Below are 27051 nucleotides of genomic sequence, written 5' to 3'. Positions count from 1 at the left end.
TATGTCTTGAGTGCGCAGTGACTGTGCGCCCCCGCGTGTAGCAGACGTGCGGGTGTTACTGGTAATAATGTACATATTCATTATCAGCAATAAAACGCTAATTTACACTTTACTGCATACTTGGCTGCAATATTATGTGAGACTGGAGAGTGCAGAGATTACATCGTGTTGTATAAAACCTGCGCAAACCTCTGCGCAGCTGGTAGGTCCTTGATGAACACAAAGAAAGGTTGAAGTTCAAAGTTCGAGGCAAAGATGTTTTCGAAAGGCTACGAGATGCGCTAAACTACATTATTCAACCTACAGCACATATAAAACACAGTCTCCACAACAATGATAATTACACAATGACAATAAAGTCAGATTTAAATTATATACGCACTGTTTTTGCTTCCCTTTCCGTGTGCAGGAAGTTCCGACTGGATAACGTATTTGCAGTGTTGATTTCGAGGTGACATCTTTGCTCGGCTGCACGGTTGAATAAGATAGCAAGCTAGCTCTAAACGGAGGTAACAGTTCGAGGTAAACAAACGCGTTAGAAAACACAGATTTGATATCATAGAAAACGGATATCTATGGAAAATGTAAAGGGACTATACTGCGTTCAGTGAGAACAGACACTATGTCAGCTTTGTTGTTGCAGCACCGCGCTGGCCTTTGTAGAAAATACAGTAGAGGTTTATTGTGGACGCTATCAAGGCAAAACTCTCATATTTTAGCAAACAGGCCGATATCCAGCGGCAGTGTTCACAATGTGCTGTCCAGATGCGCTAATGTCAGGAAGAGGCTTCTGTCCACACAGCGGACACGGACAAGTGAGCAACAGAAACTCATTCAGGTAAGACAAATTACATCCGAGATGATAGGTGGATGAGTGCCTTTCTAAATACAATCCCAAATTGTGGCTTGAAATCATGGTTGGTAGTGGTAACTGTTAGTGGTGTGAGTAAAACGTGAAAAAAACAGTTAAAACTCATGTGAAGTGTGATCTGTATACCCGGAGCCCCTCATAGACACAATTGGCCTTGCAGTGTAAACTAAAGTTTCAGTGATTTCCATTAGACATACCTATTGGCAAATAAAGCCAGCTTTCTTCCTGGGCTTGAAATTAGATTTTTCATCCAATCCAATTTCTATCATGGTCAACACTAAAGACACTTTTTACTAACTCTTCAGTCTGCATTAACAACATAAATCTTGGCCAAACAGTTTATCTCATCTCCAAAACTCACTCAAACCACCAAAACACTTCATACATGTCTCAGAATAAGCTCGTTCGACACTGGCAACAATTCTCACTCAGGAAGCATACACTGTCTCTCATAATACATGGAACAAAAACACTATTAAAGGGAGCATTACATAAATGATGAATTTCTATCATAGAAGTTTGAATGATTTTCATCTATATCAGTATTTTACAATACAATAAGAAAAGCATATGTTCACTGTATTGACTGTATTAAAGTTAATGTATCAATATTAAATCAGACATGCAGACATTTGCTTTTATATCCTTTATAGTATTTTTCTATATCATTGCATATAATAATTTACTTGTGAAAAATATTTTTAAAAAAATTAAAAATCAGTTCACAGTTTTTTTACACAGTAACAATGGCACTTGTGACACAATGACCACAACCTGTAATTCATGTACCAACCTGAACCAAGCCTGCTAAAATGCAAGCACATTTCCTGGTTTACACTCAGATTGCAGTTTCAAACCACACTTTTTTCAAAACACACAGTTCTCTATTTACACAAATATTCTGTTAAGACTGTCTATATAATTCAGCTTGGTTACTGAGAAATGCAGGACATTTGCCATCAATCTGTTTTGAATGTGTTTGTAAAAGTTATGGATACAGAATGTTACTTAAGTTTTGACCGTTAGCCACTGAGAAAAAAAAAATAATAGTAAGGATCACAAGGTGACTCTTTCTTGAAGTGGTCTACTGACAGTGACAATCATTGGCACCTATTAGTGGTGTTAAGGGTGTGCCCATGCATTCACAATTAAATGTGAACTCTTGTTTTTTTTCTCCGTCTGATGATTATAACGATGAAGGTGTTATTCTACTGTGGAAGTTCTTTAAATCTGAAATGACATAATTCTTTACTGCTTCTGTTTGGTTGTAAATGAATTGTATTTTATGTCCATCATACAGCACTTGTTTTTAATTCCACTTTTTCAACTATTTTGTCCCAATTTTCCCATTATAGAGTCTTCTCCACAGACCCTTGGGTCCTGGCTTGGTGGGAATGAGCAAAGAGTTAATCAGGAGCAACCTGCTGAGGAACCCTGTTGGTTTGGCAAATCTATTAGGTAAACACTCAGTTTTATTGACCTTTTATAATTTACTTAGCTACTTATGACTTATAGCTACTTACGATGAAAAATACTTTGATTTCAGGCGCAATTAACTTCTTCAGTACTTCTCAATCTAAAAAAGAGAAAAATGAAAGTAATGGACCAAAGGGAAAAACTCCAGAGGAAGATGAAGGTAAGCAATTGCTTTAGCTGCTTGGTACATAGCTGTTTGATGGGCGCTCCACACCTGGCTATGATCTTAACTTCTTTCTCTGATTGTTTTAATTCTCTTCTTCTAACATAATTTGCCTCACCTTTCAGAGGAGAAGAAACGTCGTGAGCAGGAGGACCAGATGTACCGGGAGCGCCTGCGGACCCTCTTTATCATAGCGCTCATCATGAGCCTGCTGAACTCAATTAATACCAGTGGTGGCAACATCTCTTGGAATGACTTTGTCAATGAGATGCTGGCCAAGGGAGAGGTGTCACGCGTGCAAGTCGTCCCTGAGAGTGACATTGTAGAAATCTACCTTCATCCTGGAGCAGTTATCTTTGGGAGGCCTGTATGTTGTGCATGATTTAATGCAAACACACAAAGGTGGCATCTGAAATTTACAGCAGATGTGCATGCTGACCTTTCATTTCTTGCCATGTTTCTTGCTTTGCAGAGGCTGGCGCTCATGTACAGAATGCAGGTTGCCAACATTGACAAATTTGAGGAGAAGCTGAGAACTGCTGAAGAAGAGTTGAATATTGACACTAAGGACAGGATACCGGTGTCCTACAAACGCACTGGATTCTTTGGAAAGTAAGAATGTGACCTTTCTCGGAGCAGACTTTAAATCAAAAGAAATCAATTCATGAGGTCTCTGCATTGGTTGAACATTTTGAAGGGATGCTTTCTACATACAGAATAAAAGAATGTGTCCACCACAAAAAACATAATTCATTAACTTGGATTATTTTTCTCATTAGTAATTTCATAAAGAACCGTCATTATGTATTGTAACCATAATCCCTTTTTGTTTCGTTGTGTGATTGTGACTATTATATACACTTAAACAGTTAGATCTGTCAAATTGGCCCTCAACTCCAACTGTATTTTATTTGTTTTGAACTCTGATTTCCTCCTACTTTGAAGTAACAAAAACTCAATGCAATATCTTTACCTCTGTTCATTTTGCAGTGCAGTCTATGCTCTGGGGATGGCTGCCGTTGGCGTGGCTATTCTCTGGTATATCTTTCGGCTAGCGGGCATGGGGGGCAGAGAGGGCGGCTTCAGTGCTTTTGTGAGTGAAACCCCTTAAGCGAATTGGCATGTGTAGATTTAGGACAACATTGTGGTCCACTGATTCAACTTAAGCAAATTAATTGCATGTTACAACACACTCAACAGAATCAGCTGAAGATGGCCAAGTTCACCATCGTGGACGGCAAGTCTGGTAAAGGTGTGAGTTTCAAAGATGTAGCGGGCATGCATGAGGCTAAGATGGAAGTGAAGGAATTTGTTGACTACCTCAAGGTAAGAAACCAGGCTCTCAGTGATATATGTTGGTCTTGTATAGTACTTTAGCCATGTAAAGCAAACATTGAATATTCAATCCCAATTAAGTAATATAACGATTAGTGAATCTAATTGATGGTTTAGTTCAACCTTTGTCACAATATGTACTTGATGAACTGAAGTCCTTTGTATCTACCAGCCAAATCTCTCATGAGTAAAACTTTTAGTGTCCCCATTGCAGTCTTATTACTTACCACGATGTTATCTATTGTCAGAATCCAGAGCGATACCTGCAGCTGGGAGCCAAGGTTCCCAAGGGTGCATTGCTGCTTGGGCCTCCAGGCTGCGGGAAGACCCTGCTGGCTAAGGCTGTAGCCACTGAGGCCCAGGTGCCTTTTCTGGCTATGGCTGGCTCTGAGTTTGTGGAGGTAATTGGAGGTATGTAAAGATAGCACCAGCAATTAATATGGCACATAGCTGATCAACATACAGCCAAAATAATGTTGATAGTCAATAGAGAGTAGCAGTAATTGTGATATCTTAAATGTCGGTTTTTCTGTTACAGTGCAGGAATATACTGACATTTATTGAACAATTCTGACTATTCTTGAGATAAGAGGATTGCTCTTTCTTTCTTGGTCATCATATACACATCCCATATTGTTTCCCAGTTTTGCTGTAAATATCATCTCCAAAATTCTTAAACTTACGTTGTGTTTGTGTGTAGGCCTGGGTGCTGCTAGGGTCAGGAGTTTGTTCAAGGAAGCTCGAGGCCGAGCACCCTGCATTGTCTACATCGATGAGATTGACGCTGTGGGAAAGAAGCGCTCCACCAACATGTCGGGCTTCTCCAATACTGAAGAGGAGCAGACCCTCAACCAGCTGCTGGTAGAGATGGATGGTGAGTAAAACTTAGGATTTCGGAGCAGTTTGTTGTCATCCGCTGCAGATATATGAACTCTTCTTATTTGCAGGAATGGGAACGACAGACCACGTCATTGTCCTTGCGTCCACTAACAGGGCAGATATTTTGGACAATGCTCTCATGAGACCGGGCAGACTGGATAGGCATATCTTTATAGATCTGCCTACACTGCAGGTAGTCTTGAGCATGCGCGCGCGCCCACACACACACACACACACACACACACACACACACACACACACACACACACACACATACACACACACACAGTTGCCAGCAATCTAAATTAAAGAGTGGTGTAGTTACTGTATTATATTTAGTTGTATCTTATTGGACTCAAAACACCATATTCAGATTTTAACACCTTTCTTTGAAAAAAAAATCTGTTGCAGTGATGTTGTTGCAGCTGAGCAGTAATATTGTCACAAATTTTTATTGTTCTTACTCAGGAGAGGAAGGAGATCTATGAACAACATCTGAAGATTTTGAAGCTGACCCAACCAGCTAATGTCTACTCTCTGCGTCTGGCTGAGCTCACCCCAGGCTTCAGTGGTATATACATATTTACTTGTTTTATCCTCGTGTAAATGGATGAACATCTGTAGCCACACCAAAATAATGGCCTGCCTCCACAAAAAAACATCACATCACAACCCCCCACCCCCATGTGGTGAACATGAAACCTCTGTTGCCAACTCACTTTCTCTCTGCAGGTGCAGACATCGCTAATATTTGTAACGAGGCTGCCCTGCATGCTGCCAGAGAGGGCCACAAGTCCATCGATACCTTTAACTTTGAGTATGCAGTGGAGAGAGTAATAGCAGGTACAATTATGCAAGAACTGTATTGTGGGAAAACAAATAACTGTCTCAGTTGCCACTCTGGCACAAGCTGACAAATCGTGTGCATGTTTATGTCTTCAGGAAGTGTAAAGAAGAGCAAGATCCTGTCTAAAGAGGAGCAAAGGGTGGTTGCCTTCCATGAGTCTGGACATGCCTTAGTGGGATGGCTACTTGAGCACACAGAGGCAGTCATGAAGGTACACACTCTTGTATGCCTTCTCCTCACTGTATTGTAGGCTTTTATTAGAAATATGAGATATGTCCTGTGTAAAGACATCCTTTAACACATAATTATATGTCTACCATATTTTTTTTAAAACCGAGAAGTCATATAGTGCAAAATTTTAGCACCTCCCATAGTGTGGCAGAATTGATGCTTGTATTTTATATTATATATGTATATTTGTATTGGAGAGTTGAAGTGTTAAATGTCCATTTAAGCCTAGTACACGATTTTTAGCCCGATTGGCGAGCTCGGCGACCGTCAGGCTGTGAAATCAGTGGTTGATCAGCGGTCGCCAGTTGTTACGTGTGAACTACTCAACGACGCATCAAAACGGCTCCCTGATACATTTCTGACACATCGCCGACATCTGTCAGATATCTAGCATGCCAAATATCTGGACGAGTCAGCCGACTCGACATCCACATCCAGCCAATGAGAGCAGACAGCTGGCAGAACAGGCAGCTACTTTTTCACCGCAAAACACTTTTTACTCACCTCCAGCTCTCTCTGTGGCACAGACAATCCCTGCTTACCTGCGTGTGGTAATCCATTCTTTCACCCATATTCTTTGTCTTTACAATTGGTATCATTTGGTATCGTATGTAGGATCGTGTCATTTCCCGTTTCACATTTCCCGTATGTTTTCTTGACAAAACTTGTTTTGGAGAACACCGTCGAGTGACACGTTCGCTGTCAGCTCGTGTAGTGTGAGACCCCCTGTCACTGATCACCGATCTGTCATGTAGTGTAAACGCCACAATGACTTCAAGACTCCCATCACAAGACGGCAAGTCGTGTAGTCTGCACAAGCCTTAAGATTCAGTCAGACTCTAAAGAAATCAGCACCAATCTTCTAATATCTTGTTAGCCATTTCTCAGTTCTCCACTTTACTGATATGACTAGTTCTTGAAGTTTATTTTTGTAATTTATTTGGATGCAGGAACTGTTTATTATCTCAAGGTTGAGCAAATGACTCTGGGTCCCTTTTCTCTGTCTTTGCTGGGCTGCCTCATCATGTATTTGCTCCATAAGACCTTCACACATCTGAATATCAAAGCCAGAATGAGCAGGACATCAGACTGGGTGTTAAATGTTCAGCACCCAATTAACATATAATTGGTTATTGGTTATCAGATGGGCTGCCAACACTGAGGTCTAATGCCTCTTTATACTGATGACCAAGCTAGCGCAAGAGGGAAAAAAAACACTGAATGCAGTGTGAAAGACAAAAAACAATTTTAGGACAACATGGATGGACAGATAAAAAGGCCTTGAAACAATCATTTAAAAAAAGAAGCAAGGCTCCTCCTTCAGGACCATTCACTTCACTATTTTAAGAACTCGTGTTGAAATCACAGATGGATCATGTGTTGTGTTTTTCAGGTGTCCATTGCCCCGCGGACTAATGCAGCCCTGGGATTTGCCCAGATCCTACCTCGGGACCAGTACCTGTTCACCAAGGAGCAGCTGTTTGAACGAATGTGTATGGCTCTGGGAGGAAGAACTGCTGAGGCTATCATCTTTAACAAGGTTACAACAGGTACACTTTAATCACAGCCTGCTCATATGCTTCTTCCAATGAACGCCTCAAATCATTTCTTCTGACCTTTGCACTTACAATTGGTTGTTCATTGTATTGTTTTTTTTCTACTGATTAAACATCAACTCTGATCAACACTTAGCTATGAATAGGAATTTCAGCATCTAAAATTAAGTATGTAAAACAACAATGTATGAAAATCCAAATACTCTCCTACACTGTGTACTATAACTTGCCACCCAGTGGGATTGTAACCCAAAGTTAATTATCCTGACTCTGTGTCCCCAGGAGCTCAAGATGACTTGCGTAAGGTGACTCGTGTGGCCTACTCTATGGTGAAGCAGTACGGCATGTGTGACAGTCTTGGCCAGGTCTCGTTCCCAGACACAGAGGAGCAAGGTGCCATTGGACGCCGTCCTTTCAGCCAGGGCCTGCAGCAGCAGATGGACCACGTGGGTTCTAAAATTGGATTTGTTCTCTGTTCTCTGGTAGCCCACATTAGCACACTGTTAATGAGTTTTGGTTATAGATTTGACAGCACTTGTTGTTCTTTCAGGAGGCTAAGATGTTGATAGCCCGTGCTTACAGGCACACAGAGAAGCTGCTACTGGACAACAAAGACAAGCTGACACTGGTCAGTTCTTTGATCATGCATTTTGTGCAACTTTCTGCTTTCAACTGTAACTTTGTGCTATCATTTAGCACACCACTGCTGTGCTTACATTATAAGTCCTGACTAGTTGGGTCTGTGTTTCCAGTTGGCCAATGCGCTGTTAGAATGCGAGGTAGTGAACTACGATGACATTGAAGCCTTGCTGGGTCCCCCACCCCATGGGCCCAAAAAGATGATCGTCCCGCAGAGCTGGTTGGAGGCAGAGAGGGACAAACAAGACACGGGAGAAGACGAACCTCCACCACCTCCCCGCAAACGCAGAGAAGAGGATGTGGATCTACAGCCGGTCTGATCTTAAAGTGTATGTCTCAAAGTTGTTTTACAACTGCGGCATTGTGTGGTGGTGATCTGGGGCTTGGTGGATTTTTATAAAACCTTGGGACTTGTTTTGCAGTTAGCTGAACCATTTAGATCATCTGAAACAGGGCCAGTGAATCTTAGAGGATGATTATTTTACAATGAATCGCAAATTTTCTTGTATGCTTGCTGCACAGCTATATTATTATGCCATGGGAGCACACAACAAAACACGTCTATTTAAGCAGAACCTTTGCTGTGTCTGCAAATGGCATCGCAAAAGAATCGTTAGCTATTTGTAACTCAGGTCATTCTATACTGACATGCACCAAATATATTTACATTCACTCAGGTGACTCACAGCTACAAACACATTAAGGTCCGCATTATTGAGTTTGGTATTTAAGTGAACTGCGGTAAAGAATTATAACAGATTGTAGTAGATTGCTGTGGACATTTGTACATAATAGTATGCACTAAAGTATTTTTTTGAGTGGGCTGAAACAGAAATGGTAAGGAACAAGTGAAACTGCTGTCCATCAATGAGGAAATTAGATTTTGAAATACGCCTTTTGGCAGCAGGTATTACTCCACACACCCTCTCACCGCGAGACATACAGATTGTGTCAATAGACTGAAGAGGTTGAGCTTGTGTTTTCTTTGAAAAATGTCTATGTATTAGGTTTGATTGCCACATGTGAATAAAGTCCCACAGGATGGTGTTGGTAAATATTCAAATAAAGTTTTATTTAAATATTGTGTGTCATTGATGTTGATTGCGTTTTGGTTGTTTGCTGCGCGGTGGTGGGGTGCTGGGTTGGGGGGGAGCACTGGTCTATGTTGTGTGCATGCCGCGGTCAGTCCGGGCACTGCTCTTCCGCGGGTTACGCCTCTTGCGTTCCGTCGGCATTGCGTTGTCAACTGGCATTTGGATGGTCGTTTTTATTTTGTATTTATTTATTTTTTGGGCGTCTGTTGGTTGGGTCGGGGTCTTCCGCATTTGCATCACGGTGCATCTGGGAGTCTTTATTTATTTATTTTTTATTTATTTATTTTTCTTCTTTCTCCCACCCCTATTTGCTACTGGGGTTCTTGCGGCACAGTCATGGCGTCCCACTCTCACTAACAACTACATTCTTTAACAGGCTTATGCGCACACATATGTACACACACACATACAGACACATTTACCCACACGCACACGGACACACACAGTCTCACACATAGACACAAACAAATTTAGGTTGTCCCTGGTAGAATTATTCTGATGCCTTTCTTTCAGTTACTTATTTAAATTAATTGTTCTCCTGGCTGTGCTGTGTTGCTTATTTAGTGTGCCTGACTGTTTCTTGTTTTCATTTTTCTCTTAGTTGTCTTACTATGTCAGCTGTTTATTGCTGCTGTTCGGCTGGTTGTCTTTTACTATTATTATTTTTATTGTTTGTGTTTGTTTGTTGTTGTTTTTCTCCTCCCAAACCCCCCTCTCTGTTCTATTGCAGGTTTCGTTGCTTTCTGCAATTGGTGTTTCCCACTGCTTTTCCCTGTTGTCCCCACCTTCCATCTCCCTTCTCTTACAGGTCTTTCTTTCTCTGTGCTGTCTGTTTGTGCCCCCCCATCCCCATGTCTGCCCCCCTGTCCGGCCCGGTGACAAATCAATACATAATTAAATAAATAATAAAAAGACAAAGGAGTATATTAATACTCTCTTGTTAAAGTAAAATCTGTCTGGCACAATATGGTATCCAGCTCATCATACTCTATACCAGGCTGCTGAGCAGGACAGGTTTAAATATATATATATATATTTTTGTGTGTGTGTCTTGCTCTTTGTGTAGTATTTTATAGAAGCAAAATTCATTACCTGCTTTCAAGGGAGAATTAGGCAGCACATTGTTAGAGAACCCACGCAGACACAGGGAGAACGTGCGAACTCTACACAGAAGGCTGGGACGACGGGGTTTGAACCTGCAACCTTCTTGCTGTGAGGCCACAGTGCTATCCACTTGTCCACCGCCCTGACTGACTGACTGACTGACTGACTGACATGTGTGTGAATTATGAGGAAACCTAGTGCAGCCTGTGAAGAGGGTCTTATTTCATAATGAACAATACAAACTAAATAAAAGATCTGCATTTATTCTTTAGACACCAGTAAACCTAAATTCAGTGAACATATTAAAAAACAATTCTAAAAAAAAAGTCTTAACCTCCAAACAATTGGATTACAGAATATTGTGTTGTACAGTACTATATGTTTTGTTGCTGAGATAGCTTCCACAAAGATGAACAGATGGAATGGAGGATTTGTGATCAATATCAAAAATCAATATCAAAGCAAGTTTATCTTATAAAATAATCACTTATATAAAAAAGATACATTTAAATTTATTTTTTAATCTCAAGCTCATATGCATCATTACTGAGCTGTCTAAAGAGTATAAACATAACTAGACGTCATTCATTTCAACACACATCCTGTTTGCCTCGTTAGCATGCACAGCTCCTTCCCCTCATGGCTGATCATGTCAACACACGACTTCACTGTCTCATTTTAACAAGCCGTTTTGTCCAAAAGATCCTCAATATAACCTAAGGCACATTAGATAAAAAGTATTTTTCCTTGGCACACTTCAGATCTTGTCCTAGACTAAAATCTTTTTTTTTTGTCCAGAAAAACACCTGAGGTATGATCTGTGTCCCTGACCGGCGGTGAATCACACAAGTCTTCTTTCTGTGGGGCGCTGTGGACCTCAGCGTGGGTCATACAGGTTGGCCAGTTTCTTAAAGCGTGGTCCCCAGTCGTTGAGGTAGTCGTAGTCTTGGTCTCCATCAGAGCTGCCTGAAGCAATGGAGCTGAGGCTGCCTGCCAGTGAGCCCTCTCCCTCATAGTCATAGATCAGCGCTGTGTCGTATGGAGGCATGTTAGGATCATTGTCTGCAGCCTCCAGGCCCTGAGGGAAGAAACATTCTTTAGATAGGGTAGGTTAGATTTTTTTAGTTGAAACAAATGCCCTAGGAATTCTGTTTAAACTGTAAATGGACATAATTTACTCTTGAACTAAAATTTTTTAAATATATATTCAGTCTCCGCAAGTGACATTACTTGAGCCACTTTGTCAGACTTCACGTAGCTCCCTCTGGAGTCACAAAGGGGCTGTGTACAACTTTGTGCACATTTGCACTACCCAAGACCTGTAAACAGACTTTAATGTGTGAAATTGGTGGTGTTCCCCTTAACGTATATTAAAAATCTAAGAATATAGCGTCTTTTCAAACTGATCACCATTGAAAATATAGACATTTCTATCATTACAGATCTAAACAAACTGAAAAGCTCAATTTAGTTGTCCAATGTTTGTCTATTAGAAGGCCTTAATAACTTTGGGAGGGAAAGTAAATTCCTCTTTTGTATTCAGAATTTTGTATATCCTTTTTATATAACTTTGAAATACATTTTCGTTATGAATTGTAGGTCAAACGGTGTCATGGTATAAGCCTCTCACCTCATTGATGTAGTCCTCGATGTCAGTGGGATCCGCAGGAGGCCTCCGTGGGTAGATGGGTGAGGGCAAGTTATGCGGGGCATCCTTCCTGAGGGGCTGCTTGCCTCGAGGAATACCAGACCCTGGGTAGTAGGACCCGGGTGTCGAAGGTACGTCATGGGGATTCCACAGCAAGTCGATGTTAAAGGCATTCTGCAAGGGAAGAGGAAGAGGCTACAGACTGACTCTGCATGTACTTTAAGAATACAGTGATAATATGCATAAACTTGGAAAACAAACAAATCAAAACCACAATAACAAAAGCACACCGTCAATTACAATTAAATACCATTAAGTTACTATTGAATACATTCAGTAAGACCGTCTTGTCCTATTGTTTCACTGCATTCCTCAACCGCAACCATTCATAAATATTCTAGATCCACAATTCCGCACCCACACCATACAAACAGCATCCATTTCAACATGAGAATCGTTCAGACCTCTCTTGACTTGTGACCCGTGTAGCCTTACCTCGTCCTCCTCACCCCCTCCTTGCTCATCATAATTGAAGACATTGTCACGGATGTCGTCTTCTGATTCCCCAACAAGAAGACCTGTTCCTTTCTTGATGTGGTGGCGTCTCCCACATGTGGTCACCGCCACAGCCAGGAGGAGCAGCACTGCAATCAACCAGAGGTGGAACCACCAAGTATTATTCAGTTAGTGTGTATAGTTTTTAGGGCTGCAGCTAATGATTTGGAGTATCACCAGAGACGTTTGGTATCACTCCACTTGGATGAAGAATATGTCATGTAATGTAAGAAATGTAAAACTGAAAACATCTGAAACTAGGTTCATGTTTGCTTTATTCTTGTTGGGTGGGGGGTTTAAGACTGAATGGCGTGTTCAGGATGAGACTTACACAACAGAAGTGCAATACTGGCCATGATGATAATGAGAGCGATGAAGCTGATTCCCACACTGGAGCCTAGGACAGCCCCTGCCTCAGACTTACAATCTCCAAAGGAGTCACAGAGACACACAGTGACATTGACTTGAGCATAAGAACTCAGAACTGGGCTGCCGGAGTCAGACACGAACACTGTGACCGCATACTCTCCTGCCTCCAGCTCTACGAGGGGCTGCAGCACAGCATGGGTATCTGAAGTGGAAAGGAACATTGAGAAAAGTGTGAGGTTAGGAGATTCACGGAAGCGACTCCATCCTTACCCCTGATGCTCTCTCCTTACCGTTGACTTGGATAATAGTCCAGTTGATTGACACATCATCGGACATTTCAAAGGTGAAGGGTACAGTGTGCGGAGGAAGGTCTTCATCCACAGCAGTCACCACCAGACCAGAACTCGTCCAGCCGGCACCCCTACAGACAGAGCCACTCAGAGGGAAGAGCTGAGGGGGGAAGTCATTGGTCTCTTTTAGTGTGATGGCCACTGTGGCAGTGGTCGACACACCACCAGCATCTAGACAGGAGAACATACATACACGGCAATGGCACATTAAGTTACAACAGCTTAGTCAATGTTTATGTCTGCCAAAATTAGTTGTAGTGTTTTCACAACCCTCATTCTGACTGATTGTCCATTTTATTTTTTAATTAAAAAAGACTTTTCTTTCTTATAAGAGGTATAAACCCTGCAATCCGGGTAAGGTATATATTTCAAGTTGGTAGGTTAACTGACCTGTAACCTTGACAACAGCTTTGTAGATATTGTTTTTAACATTAGGAGACCGCATGTTAAAGGTTCTCTTGGCAGTTATGTCTCCTGTATCTCTGTTGATGTCCAGCCACCTCTCAGGATCTCTGCTAATCTCATACCTGCCACAGAGAGCAGAGGAAATGTTACACACAGAGACACACAAACTGTCCAACCAGTTTACTTGCATTCTTTAAGAAAACAACACTGAAATACTCCTCTTGTTTGGTTGCTGCATCATACCTCAGGTCAGAATTATCAGGGTCAAAGGCGATGTTGCTTCTCAGTAAAGTCCCAGGAGCCACAGATTCAGGGACCACAATCTGTATGGGGTCCTCCCTGAAATGTGGAGCTTCATTCTCGTTCACAACGGTCACCACCACAGTAGCGGTGCTCGCTGGGAGGTTGGGAGCCTTGTTGCTCAGAGGATTGATATTTTCCACCGTCAGAGTCAGGGTATACTCATCCTGTGCTTCATAATCCAAAGGCTGCATGACAAAACAGAGCAGAAAAGGCAGTTTTGTGGAAGGAAAAATTTGTACTACACCGTGGTTAGATAATAGAGGATTAACGATAAATCCATCCATCCATCCATCCATCATCAAGCGTACAGGGTCGCGGGGTAACGATAAATCTATATGTATAAACACAGGGAAAGCATCTTTATCTGAGTAGTTGTAGTTTAAAGCTCAACCACTAGAGAGTGGTGTTGAGTTGGGTCTGAGGGCCTCAATGCACATTTTATCTAGGGCATTCCCACCTATTTTGAACATTCAAAATTATTCCTGTGCCCCAGAACAAATCAGTCAACATTTATGAATACATAATGTTTTTCCTTTACGCTAGACTCTTACAACATATGCGGTAAAACACATGTTATGAATGAACCAACTGAACCGTCCTAGAGTAGAGACATAACTTCTTGTTGTCTCCTAAAAACCTTTTACACCAGCTTTGTTCACATGCTCTCCTTTTTGAGTTGAAAATAAATCTACATTCAGAGCAACATGTTACTAAATGGGTCTGTAAATTCCTAGATTCCTAGAAAGACCCATGTAATTGGGCAGTAACTGAAGGTAAAACAGCATCCAATTTATCCACTTCCAATTATTTTATTCCATCGAAATGCTGTTGTGACCAGATCATAGCAGATCAGCTGGATAGGCAAAAATGTCAATTTCATTTACAGGCATAACATATTTTAGACATAGATTAATTCTGATATAAAATGAATAATAAATAAAGAATTAATATTTATTTGGTTTTAAATTATCTGTGTCACAACTTAGCATAGTTCCTTTTCCAGGAGACCTCTAAAAATAGAATAGAAATAACAGACCTATAAAATATAACTTTACCACAACCACTTCAAAAGTCATTACACAACAACTACAAAACATATCATGGTCAAGGTTTAAAAAGGGTGGGGGCTACTTTTCTTAACTCCTTAAAAGTTTTTCTTTTGGGAAAAGATTTGACCTGACAATATGTGAATTCTTATATTCCATGGAATTAGTTTTTTCAGGTTTTTTTTTGCATGTGTAACGTGGAGAATACCGACAATATTCTGACATCGACAAAACAGATTAATGTGAAGATAAAATAAGGAATCATAAAGTCAGGTTGAGGAACATAGCTGACAGCAATCATTTTTCGCCTTATCCACTTAAATTTGTCAGTGTGACTTTGGATGCTTGGCATAAGTCTAAGCATTTGATCTTCAAATACAAATGGATGACACACAGGTCACAGCTATAATTCTAACATGCAGCCAAAATGTGTGATGGAACCTCAACAATCACCACCACCTCGCTCATACTCTTTCAGTTAACAGCAGGTCACCAGGCTGTACCTTCACCACCGTCAGAATGCCCTGGTTGGTGGCAGGATCCGTTTTGATTGCAAAGTTGCCATCAGGGTTGTTGGCAATGAAGTATTTGGCCTCCCAGTTTCCTGTTCCATCATCTCTGTCGGTAACATTCACCCGGCCAATCTCATAGTCCTTCCTGTTCTCCACTCCTATCATGCTGTACTATATGCACCACATACAAAGCACAAATCAAAAGATTCTAACCAGTGTGACAAAACAATTGTCATATCACACAATTCACTGAGTTAAAAATTAATATCTAAGTATTTACCTTAATATGAGTTTAGTGTTTTAAATAACAAATTTAAAATATCCATCATGTATTGTTGTCTGAGACTCACCGAGGCTGGACTGAACAGTGGGGCGTGGTTGTTGATATCAGATACATGAATGATTGCCACACCTTCACTTGTTAGTCCCATGCCCCCCATATCTGCAACCTGCAGTTTTAATTTGAAACTTTTCACCACCTATGACAGAAAAAAAGCAAATTTTAGTGAAATTAACCATAAAATGATGATCTGCACAAATCTGTATCTTAACCATAACCTGCATCTTACCTCTCGGTCCAGGCCTACATCTCTTGTGTAGATGGTTCCGGTCTGGTTGTTGATACCAAACATAGTCTTGGTAACAGCGTTGGCAGGAATGCTCTCCTGGCCAATGATAGAGTAGCTCAGAAAAGCGTTATCTGTCATTGGGTCATCTGCATCAGTGGCTAACACTGACATCACTGATGTGCCTGTGAAAAATAATCGGAAGCTTCAGGCAGCTGGAAAGATCTGTCAGTATGAAATACAGATATGTGACATATGTGTAGAAGCTGCAGGACTTCAACGAAAAATGTCAAACTATACAAAACATTTTACAAGTCTTCTGCTATTGTCCTGTTATTAAAATGGGAAGACAATGTGCCTTTAGAGGAAAACAAGGAACTTGTAACATGCAAATTAGTTAATGTTAATTTGGCATTAGTTGTGATCTGTTGTTGTTACATTAGTGATGCCATAATAAACAAGAACAAGATAACAGAACACAGAATTGCAAATGGAATAATGCATAAATGCCATATAGGATTTTAATATTTTCACCTGCAATAACAGAAACAAGCTGTCATATTTGATGTAACTTGATTTGGGCAAACTTGTTAGCAAACAGTTGCTTGCAGTTTATACATGTAAGTCCAATATCCACTCCCCTTTTTAGTTCTTCAGCTGCTAAATGTTCCACTATGTTCACCAGGTCATTTGTCTGTCTGCTGTTTAGTGCTCAGATTTTCCAGCTGAAAACAGCTGCCTGCTGCATCAAAAAAACATGCTTAATGAGAGTGGTTAGAGTGAACCAAAGCAGTAAAACCAAAAGAATGAGCTGAAAAATGCTCTGTAGAGCAGAGGAGAACTGCATATTCAGGTGAAATTATCTGTAGGTTCATTACCATGAGCGACCACTTTCACATACACATAGTTATGTGATCTGTTATTAATATAAAAAAAATTATTATAGCAGCTTTAAACTGTATGGGATACTGTAGTGTCAATGACACACAGAAACAAGTGTAATACTCCATTTAGTGCTACTTTAAAAACATCTGAAGCTACTTCATGAAGGAAATTTTAGATGGCTTTGGAACATTGAGGTTCAAGAAAGTAAGAAAAGCTGGAAATGCAGTATGTAATACACAGATGTACCTGGGACTGAGAACTCAGAGATAGTGCCAACAAACTGGCTCTGGATGAAGGCCGGTCTGTTGTCATTCTGATCCAGCACCATTATCTCTATGGTGGTAGGATTCTCTAGTCTCTCTCCACTGGGGGACAGCGCAAAGGCTTTCAGCTACACACACAAACACAGATACAACAGACAAATGTTTCTTCACAAAAGTGTTTCTTACTATTAATTACCACAAATCAAGGAAACATCCAACAGGACACTTGGAGTACCTGAACACAATATATGCTGGAAATGGCAGAAAGAAATGTGCAGGATTTTTGGTTCAACATCAGGGGTTACATCCCAGTCATGTGGTCTGAAACTTTCTGAAGTGTCTCCCAAGATGCCCATAAAGGCCCTTACAAACTGACCTCTGGCTGTTACTACAAGTTTCTGAGACACTGATATATGTTTTAAGACAAAAACGTGAACCTATGCTTCAAAACATGTTGTGTAAGGTCTCGTTGGGAGCATTGTGGCTTGTTTCAAGTAAATGTCTTTCATAGTGCTTTAAAACACATTTCAAGTGTCAAGGGTGATATTTGATGTTACTCCCGTATCTTACCGTGAAGCTGTTGTATTTCTCTCTGTCCAGAGGCCGCTTGCTCCTGATTACTCCTGTTTTATCATCAATCTCAAATAGATTCTTGGGCTCCTGGTCCACCCCTGGTCCCTCTAACTTGTAGATCACCTCACCGGTAAAGATTTTGTCTGATTTGATCTAAACACAGAGAGGAGATAAAGTTGATGATCATCGTAACCTCATGGTGGGGGTAGGATTGCAAACCACATGCTGTAACACCAGATGTGAGTATGCTGACAGTTGGGGACCATGAGACAAGAGTGCTTAAGCTCAGAGAGGTCTTTGACTTATGGCAGGAAATAAGATTATGAACAAATAATTGCAAGGAGTCTATATTTTAAGCATTTTGCATTCACTTTGATATATGGTCGCTGTTGCATTTTCATCACCATGTAAAAGTGGCTCAGTATTTCTCTCTGTACTGTAGGATTTATACATCACTGGTCATCTGTAACAGATGATGACCATTGCGATTGTCCTATCATAGTTTAGCTATCATAACTAGGCATGACAAACGACTGTAGAGTAAGGAGACACTTTTGACAGAGTTTGAATGGTGGTGTCTTTTTTTAACCTTTCCAAAAGCTAAAATCCAAAAGTTAACGTGTAAAAATGAATTAATGTAAGCTGCAAATCTTAGCATGTCCACCTAACTAGCTTACTACACACAGTGGTAGCCAACTTGCAAGGCCAAGGAACATTTCATACTACGTAAGCACTACATACTACTTTTAACCCCATTTTGTGGGGTTAAAAGAAAGGACTCTTCATGACTAACACATTTACTGTGTAGTATTTCCCCACTGTGTGAGCCATTCATAAATATTAAAATCATAATATATAGCTAATGTTAGCAGCTTTGTCCAGCTTTATTGGATTTGGAGAAGTTTACACTCACCTAATGTTAGATAGGGTTCACAAACAGTCCATATGAAACTGAAACAGAAATCTGAGATCCCCCTCAAAAAAGTAAATACACAAACAAACAAACAAACAGAAAAGGCCCAACAGAATCTCAAACCAGGTGGAAAGGTGGAAACCCTGTATTAGCTTCAGATAAACTTATGAATACATGTTAGTACAGAACTAGAACTGTGGATTTTGTAAACCATCAACTATACTTTCAATGTACATAGACTACAGGCACCTGACTATTGTTTTTAGACATACTTATTAAATGTGACCCATTTATACTTGAAATGACACAGCAGTTGTCTACTGATGAAATTCTAATGTGAAAAGCTGTTATTTGACATTTATACCTGGACAAGTTCTTCGGGAACCTGCTTGCTATTCTCCAGCACTCTGATTGGAGGGATGATCCAGTCCCTCTTCACCCTGACCATTCCCTTGCCTTGGTTTCTCCATGGGTAAAGGGCCTGAGGAGGCAGCTCTTCCTCATTGTGAAGAGGTTCAGCAGAGATCATCAGCTGAAGGAAACAACAACAGCAAGGGAGTTACAAAAGAAAGTCACAGGAACATGCAATTAATTAGGCATTAGAACTCACATCACACTCCACTATTCATACAAGGAGATACAATATGTCAGTAGCCTAAGTGTAGTTTTTTCATTGAAGTAACACATTATGACATCATAGATGTTTGCAGCTGTTTAAGCTATGTCGAGAGTCTCCATCAGTGCTATAACATTCCCAATGGCCTAATGGAATGGCTGTATGTTAGCTGTAGCGCTGAAGCTGTCTGTAATGTGGAATCTGTGGGATTGTCCAGGGCAGAAGGGATGCAGGGCCACAGCTTCACTCGCTAATACATGTGTTTGTCAGCTTCCTTTGATCTGGGTGCAAATTCATCTCAGGACGAGGAAACACAAACACTCATGCTCATTTTACAAGCCCTCATTCAACACATTGCTGTCTCATGTTGACTGCGTTCACACAAATACACCCATGCGCGCGCACACACACACACACACACAACACACATGGGGGGAGCACACTGACACAACAGCTGTCGAGTATGGATTTAGATCCTGTTCTTTCCCACCCGCATTCCCACTCACACTCACAAATTCCCCTTTATGCTCAGCTCTGCACCTGACTGGGACTTCGGGGTCACCTTACATATCCGCTCTGCTGTAGGAATTCCATAGACGCACTCATACAGGCTTTCTCACACACACAGAGACTGATATATAACAAAACACCCACCCACGCATAAGCACATATACACATTTACACAAGTTGTTTCTTTCTTCTCTGTGGGAATTGACTGGATTTAGCATTACTCCCCTTATGTTTAACAGCTCAAAGGCATAATCCATAGAACCAGAAATAAATGTATAAGGTATCTGTTACGTTTGTCTTTAGGTTTTCTCTCAAATATAACTGACTTTTTTTTGGTGAGTCACAAATAAATAAGTAAAATAATGGATCAGTGGATAAATTTGCGAATATTTTGTGAATGGCCTATGATCCCTGCCCTGTCTCTGGGACGGGTGATCTGATATACTGATCCTTTGGCACACTGTTGGACAGTGCAGGCAGGAATGGCAACCATGGCTGGCATCTGCAGGCCAAGTCAGAGGGCAGGCTAATCTTAGACTGTTCTATATTCTCAGCCCCTACCTTTTTAACTTTTTGTAGCCATCGTCATCTACACTCTCACAGAGATGTTTACATTCACATTCCAGCGGTGCATGTCACCCACACAAAGACTTTTGCATAGATGAGCTCTCAAACCTCCACCGGCATAGCACACATTCTGCACTGATACTAAACCTCAACATCAATAACAGCTGAATCACAGTTGTATTTCCAAATATAGCACTTTCTGAGTATGCCTGATTTGTGGACACATAACATGGCCACCTTTTTCTAACTTTGAGAATGTACACACAGTGGACCTGTGTGAGCTTTAAATGCAAGTTCATCAAATCTATCGCACAACTCTCCACCAGCACACCATGCTTTATAAATCAAACAACCAAAATTTACACAAAGAATGTGTTGAGGTTAACCGCAGATTGACTTTAAAGTTAGTTAAGGTAATCCATAAATATGAAGAGATGGAAGAGACATGAGACTACTGTAAAAAGGATAACCAAAGTCATAGGACAACTTGTTTGGGAACCATGGATATCTGTACCAAATGTCATGGCAATCTGAAGAACAAAATAAATAAATAAATTAAAAACAGTTGTTGAGCCATGTCAATAAAAACTGAACATTCCAACCTACTGGTGCTAGAGAAAAAGTCAGGGGATCATTAAAGTCAATAGAAGTTACCCTCTGGGGATTACATATGTTTGTATAAAACAGTCAGACTGACTGACCAGCATTGTCATCCCTAAATCCACGCCGCTAGCATGGCTAAAAATAGACATTCGACCATTTTACCCAATCATGGTTAGAGGAAGATTGCACTGAATGTTTTGTATTTATAATTCTTGATGATTTATTTATTTATGTATATATATTTTTCTTTATACAGTTCTGTATCCATTAGGAGTAAATGTTGTATTTTGTAAAAACTATTTTAATAAGATGATGATAATGTTTTTTTTGTATATTTAGTATCAACGGTGATCTACACATCACACAAGTGATCAATGACCTATATACAGTGCAAGGAAACTGGAACCTACCTCTGATGAATGCAATAAATCCAAAAACGTTGGGTGAATAAAGAATCGTGTACTGGAGGAAAGGTCTGCTGTATTTATTTTTTTTGATGGACTGACCATCTTAACAGTTACAGTTATACTGTGAAAACAACTATACTGTGGTAATGCTGACGCAAACCACAACAACAATGTATTCCAGCTTTTCCAGAATATAAAACACAAAAACTTAGAACCACCTGGAAACAAACATTTGTTATTTCCCACACTTCCTTTTCAAATACTTTATATCAGTGTCTTGCCTTGTCCTTTCAATCTGAATTTAAGATAAGACTGTGTTTTGGATAGTGGCTCCACCAAGTATCTGCCTCTCTTATAATGTTTTTACCAGACCAAGATGCAGTAACACTAAAGTGTCATGTTACCAATTAGACCAGCATGCGCCTTTTCTGACAGGCTGAGCGATGACACCACACACAGATTAACTGTTTTAGAGGCTTTTCCCAGAAACTTTTACAGCTTGGCCTTTCACCTTAGGGCCGTCACAGAAGTATGGTCAGCTTGTCTGGGGATGATATGCCCTCCCAGCAAGAACCTTTAAGCCGAGGAGTGTTTACCGAGTTTGAGAAAGTTAAATTCTTTTTGATAGTCCTCTGGTTCATGTGAAGGACTTTAAATCAGGAGATTACCTACATTATCGTATCGTCAGTGTACTTTGAAATCGCCCTATCTTTGGGAGATTATTGATAATTATGAGCCTAAAACTGAAAATTACATATTCAAAATTCAGTTTTGAATAAATAATTTAATAACTCCTTGGAATAATAACAACATAAAAAATATAAGCAGGTTTTAAATATCAATTGAAAGCCACACTTCCATTTGGGGGAAGTACATTTGGTTGCTAAGTAGCATCTTAACTCAGTAGTAACAAGAGTTAGACTAGTAACACTAGACTTGTTTGTTACTTTAAAAACGTCAAACTCAGAAAGAGATGAGGGGTCACATAACGGCAACACTCAAACATACGCAGTAAGACAATAATCATCTGTTGATCACTGTAAAATGACTTTCCAAGTTTTGAAACTGCTGCATTTGAATCTCATTCATTCACAAAGCCATTGGAGTTGTCCACCTTACAGGTATTGCTACAAATACATTACGTCTTGGACACTTTATGAGCCATTGTGAGTGTCCATGCTGTCATACCTTTAAATTACCCTAGTTTTTGAGTATTTAATATGGAAATGCAAATGTCAGTCACATGTTGCAAACCATTAACATCAATTTATATTTTGTTTGTCGCTACACGTTCAAACGAGAAATGTAAGGGAAAAAATTAACTCTGACAAATTATACCAGCGAGTGATACATTTTATAAAAAATGCTATTTGCCATTTGAATGTATTAGTTGAAGCACCTCTGAGAGAGTCCTGTGCTGAATCTCTATTGGCCTGAGTCTCCTCTCCAGACATGTGTGAGTGGAACAGTTGTTCAAATAACTCATAAGAGACTGTACAGCAGAGAAGTAATGCTGGCTAGCATGCCTGACAGTTTCTTCGGCCACAGGGCTAGAAGTCGCACAGGTGTCTCTGTGGTCACTTCTGTTACTGTTTCTCAGGCACAGACATTCAACTGGTCAGTCACCATCAGTACTGGTCCACACCCCTACTCTTTGATCAGTCATGACTGCCTGGCATGGGCATGGACACCCTATTTATGGTGTGTGAGTCCCCTTCGGAGCAGATGTCCGAACTTTGGGAATGCTGAGCAAGGATATACTATTAAACTGAGACAGTGTGACTCAATAGTGCATAAACATGGAGTTCAAGAAAAAATAATAAAACAGTATCATCAAACAACTAAAGTGATTTGTTATATTAAAGATAATCAATAACACAATTTCTTTATTTAATAAAGCATGAGATAGAATCTTCTTGACATGACAGACACATTTACTATTAATACAGTGATGCAGTGACTGTCCCTCTCCTCTACATTCCCAGTATAAAAGCCCTGTACATTTTTGGGCAAAGAAACGTCATCACACACATTCTGTTAATTAGAATACGCCAGAATAAAAACCCAATCTGTTCAAACATCTCAAACAAACCTCTTAAACTCTATTGAACCCATTGGATGTATCTTTGCAAACTCATGCTGCTGGGAGAAACATTAGTAATTTTACATCAGACTGAATTTGCATGAATGTAAATGTGCAAAATTATTAATATTTCACTCAGTGTATGTGTAATAACAACAAAATGTAGGAACATACAGTACATATTATATATATATATATAATATAAAGTAAAAATTCAACAATCAAAATTCTAAAAATAGAATCTTTACCAATTTATAAAAAAATGACTGCACTGAATGTGGTGAGGTCTTTATGTGGTAGCTAAAGAATGCAACCCCCCCCCCCTTTTTTTACATGGGTATTCAGTGGGGATACAAAATGGCACAAGTGACAAACCCATAATAACATCGCTGCTAGCTTATTCTTGTGCATGACCATGGAAACAACAACTGTCACCACATGATCTTTCATGTCTCAGTCCTTTAAAAATAATGAGACAAAAATAATAAAGGAAATTGACTTCACTGTTCAGTCGACTAGTGTTTATGATCTGGAAGTTGTCTCTCTCTACCCTTTGCTCCCTCTGAAACCCTAGTAAGTTTAAAACACCCCCCAGGTATCCACACCCAGCAGTCTGTAATTCAGATTCTAAATCTTCTGACTGATTGTTTCCGATGAGTGAGACCTCAGCGCCAGCTGGCCGCTGCTACAGACTCTTGAGTTGTACCCGATTTCATGGTCCAGGAGCAACCCACTCCTCTTTCCGCGAAGAGGATTACAGAGCGGGACAAATGGCATCACATATGCATCTGGGAACAGCTGTGGCTGCTGCCCACTCCTCACCACAGCATACACCCAGCAGCCCCAAACACTGCCTAGTTCAAACACCTGAAAGCTATCAGGTGACGCTGTCCAAAACCATTGGACTGGATTGACAGCTTCTGATGGGAAGATTAATTTTATATTTATTATTCATTTATTAAAATGTCTAATACATGCTTATGAAGCATGTATTAGAATTGAAGCCATGCCCTAAATGTTTGTCAAACATGGCCACCGCTTCAGTAGTATAGTAGTATAGTATAGTATAGTATATATATAGTATATATATAGTAAAATACTTTGCACAGATATGCATTATATATCTGGTCTATGATTTGTTTCAGATATAAAACAACAATTACCTTATTTTGTTTGTGTGTGCGAATATTTTGTGAGCTGCGTATGTGTTATTATGTTATTATGTGTTATTATGTGTTATTTAGCACTTAGAAATGTGTCCTCTTCTAACATGGAGGGAAGATAGAGAGTAAGCAGTTCTGGAGAAATCAAATTCCATAACAAATACCATGAGTGAACAACGACACAGCAAGGAATGTAACTAATTTTAGCTAAGTTGTGGGTTTGCAAACTGTTGCTACAGTTGCTGCTGCAAAGCTAACATGCAGAGAGGGCGAAACCGTCCATGCAGCAATACTCACAACTCTCCTGCTACTAACATCACAACAACAGCATATCTTGGCGAACTAGAAGGTAAGCTAAATGTTTGTGGACATTTAACAGTGCACACAGCTAGCGAACTATGAGGACATATTCGCAAATTTGACAAAAAGATGTGTATTGGATAAGAATATTAGCAATTAGTTTGCCATTGGAGTCCACTAACGCATGATGTTCCATGGCAGCTATAACATTCTCAGTGCCTCCACTGGGTTAGTATTTCATACTCAAAAGACAGAGTTTTGGCAGAGCAGACTGTTTACATATCAAAAACACAGCAAACAAACTGACAGAGGTACTTTTTGTTATTTGGTTGTCCCCCCTCTTGGAGGGGAATTTGAAGGTGCAATTAAAGCCTGTATCAGCCTCACCACCCAGTGCTTAAGTAGTTTTCTGCATCCAGCCCATAGACTGGGACCCTGCCCCTTAAAGGTCGAACTTCGGGGTTTACGGGTCTTTCAAATCATTAACAGGGTTATTTTTATATGTAAGGTCTTAAATACAATTATTGCTGAGGTCCTGAGGATTTGACCAAAATATCTTTTGTGTTATTAGGGGCTAAGGCCACTTGAACCGTGGCTGTATCAGCGATCTAACACTCCCATGTTCAAAAGAGGATACATACTGTATTTTTTTTCAGTGATTTTCTCCACAATCAATTAGCCACTGAATATGATAATGAACCACAAATGCAGCATAAAACCTTTCAACCACAAAGACACATAAACTTTTAACAATTGTCAAGGTCAGAGATATGTCACTGATTGAGAAAATCTGAATTATTAATTTGCAGATGCTATATAGCATCTGCAACAGTTAATATGAATTATAGAGCACATCAAAGCTAGACTTCCCTCGAGAATCACTGGAGGCCAACTCACTCACCCTCCCAACCTGGCCTCTATTACTACTCCAAACACAGAGAAAGAATGATGGTGGTTGGAAGAGCTGTTGGTAATATGTCAGTTTACATTGTCATCCATTTTAGTTCTCATAATGGGGACTGCCGACAGGGGCTACTAATGGTGCCCTGAGCCCCCTGTACACATCTGGAGTCTCGTCCTCCTGATAACACTTTATCATCCTCTTTCCAACTAGGATGAAATGTTTAGATAAGCCACAACATCTGATTGCAGAGCCAGTGCAGTGCCTCTAATGATGAAACTTGGTTGATGTTTGGTTGAAGACATCACTCAGGTAAAAACATAAACTGTATATTTGAAGAGTGGAGAAGCTAAAGGGCAGTCTCTTGCCAAGATCACACTCTGAATGGGCAGGACGGGTGAAGTCTTGGGCTAAAATCTGGGTGCTGAATCTAGGTCCATACAGTAGATGAACGGAGGGGGGCATGATCACACGGTAGCCTACAACTCAAGTGCAAGTGGAGTACTATTACAGCAGCCATAGGTGAAATTACTTACATTTTTTTTTTTTTATCAGAAAGCTCACAACACTAGCTCTATTGTGTAGACATCTTTGCAACAATGGGAGATTTTAATGTCCACAAAACCATTAGATACTGCAGTCAACTTGGTAAGGACAGAACTTTAACTTTTGTTTTTTGTTTTCATCCATTGAGGCTGTGAAAGACTGCTCACGCTTGATATATCAGAAAACAACCACAAACGTTCTTCAATGCCCAAATACATCAACATATTTTGTTCATTTTAGTCGACAGTAGCTATGAAGAGGTGATGATTTTTCTTACCTGACAAAGCAGGGTACCCAGCACACACACCATCAACATCCATCCCGCCATCCTCAGAACCTGCACTCAGAAACTCAGTATGAACGGTCCCCTGATGACTGAAAGATCGGAGGCTCCTCCACTTAGAACTGGCCTCCTGAGTGTCTCGACCGTGCAAAAAGGCCAAACTTTCCAACCCTGAAACCTGTCCCTCTCTATCCTTCTCTGTCCTCTTGCAGTCTGTCTCTCTTCTTTCCTCTCCCAGCGTTTGTCAGTCACAGCTCCTCCCTGTCCGTGGCTGGGGTATGTCTCACAGTGGTAGGGTAGGGGATTAGAATTTCAGCAGCGGCCCTCCCATGTACCCCAGCACATGTGCTGTCACTCACAGGCCGATGAGAGAGAGAGAGACAGAGAGGTAGAGAGGGAGATAAAGAGAGAGGCAGGGCAGCTGTTGGTGGTGTAGACAGAAACAGTGTCTTCAACAGTTGAAAGTAATTCAACTTTATTTCACACTTT

General features: G+C 40.4%; 2 protein-coding genes across 2 annotated transcripts; one reads left to right on the top strand and one right to left on the bottom strand.

The window, feature by feature from the left end:
* Positions 1–263: 263 nt before the first annotated feature.
* spg7 (SPG7 matrix AAA peptidase subunit, paraplegin) lies at positions 264–9081 on the top strand. The gene is made up of 17 exons (XM_038700859.1): positions 264–838; positions 2227–2329; positions 2418–2507; positions 2636–2877; positions 2983–3122; positions 3501–3603; positions 3711–3836; positions 4094–4256; positions 4546–4719; positions 4793–4917; positions 5193–5295; positions 5457–5567; positions 5667–5782; positions 7196–7352; positions 7641–7804; positions 7909–7986; positions 8111–9081. The coding sequence occupies exons 1-17, from the start codon at positions 623–625 to the stop codon at positions 8315–8317; spliced, it is 2418 nt and encodes an 805-aa protein (XP_038556787.1). The 5' UTR covers positions 264–622; the 3' UTR covers positions 8318–9081.
* Positions 9082–10438: 1357 nt separating this feature from the next.
* On the bottom strand, positions 10439–26808 carry cdh15 (cadherin 15, type 1, M-cadherin (myotubule)). The gene is made up of 14 exons (XM_038700857.1): positions 26557–26808; positions 18948–19115; positions 17668–17823; positions 17081–17225; positions 15953–16134; positions 15734–15862; positions 15375–15554; positions 13766–14010; positions 13508–13644; positions 13058–13288; positions 12730–12969; positions 12339–12487; positions 11826–12017; positions 10439–11273 (listed from the first exon to the last, which is right to left on the bottom strand). The coding sequence occupies exons 1-14, from the start codon at positions 26605–26607 to the stop codon at positions 11073–11075; spliced, it is 2406 nt and encodes an 801-aa protein (XP_038556785.1). The 5' UTR covers positions 26608–26808; the 3' UTR covers positions 10439–11072.
* Positions 26809–27051: the final 243 nt, after the last annotated feature.

Source organism: Micropterus salmoides, unplaced genomic scaffold (genome assembly GCF_014851395.1).
Source record: "Micropterus salmoides isolate LMB-PRFRI ecotype aquatic unplaced genomic scaffold, ASM1485139v1 Ms_hic_scaffold_6, whole genome shotgun sequence".
NCBI classification, from domain to species: domain Eukaryota; kingdom Metazoa; phylum Chordata; class Actinopteri; order Centrarchiformes; family Centrarchidae; genus Micropterus; species Micropterus salmoides.
Note: the sequence above shows the minus strand (reverse complement) of the source record. Positions and strands in the feature narration are given on the sequence as shown.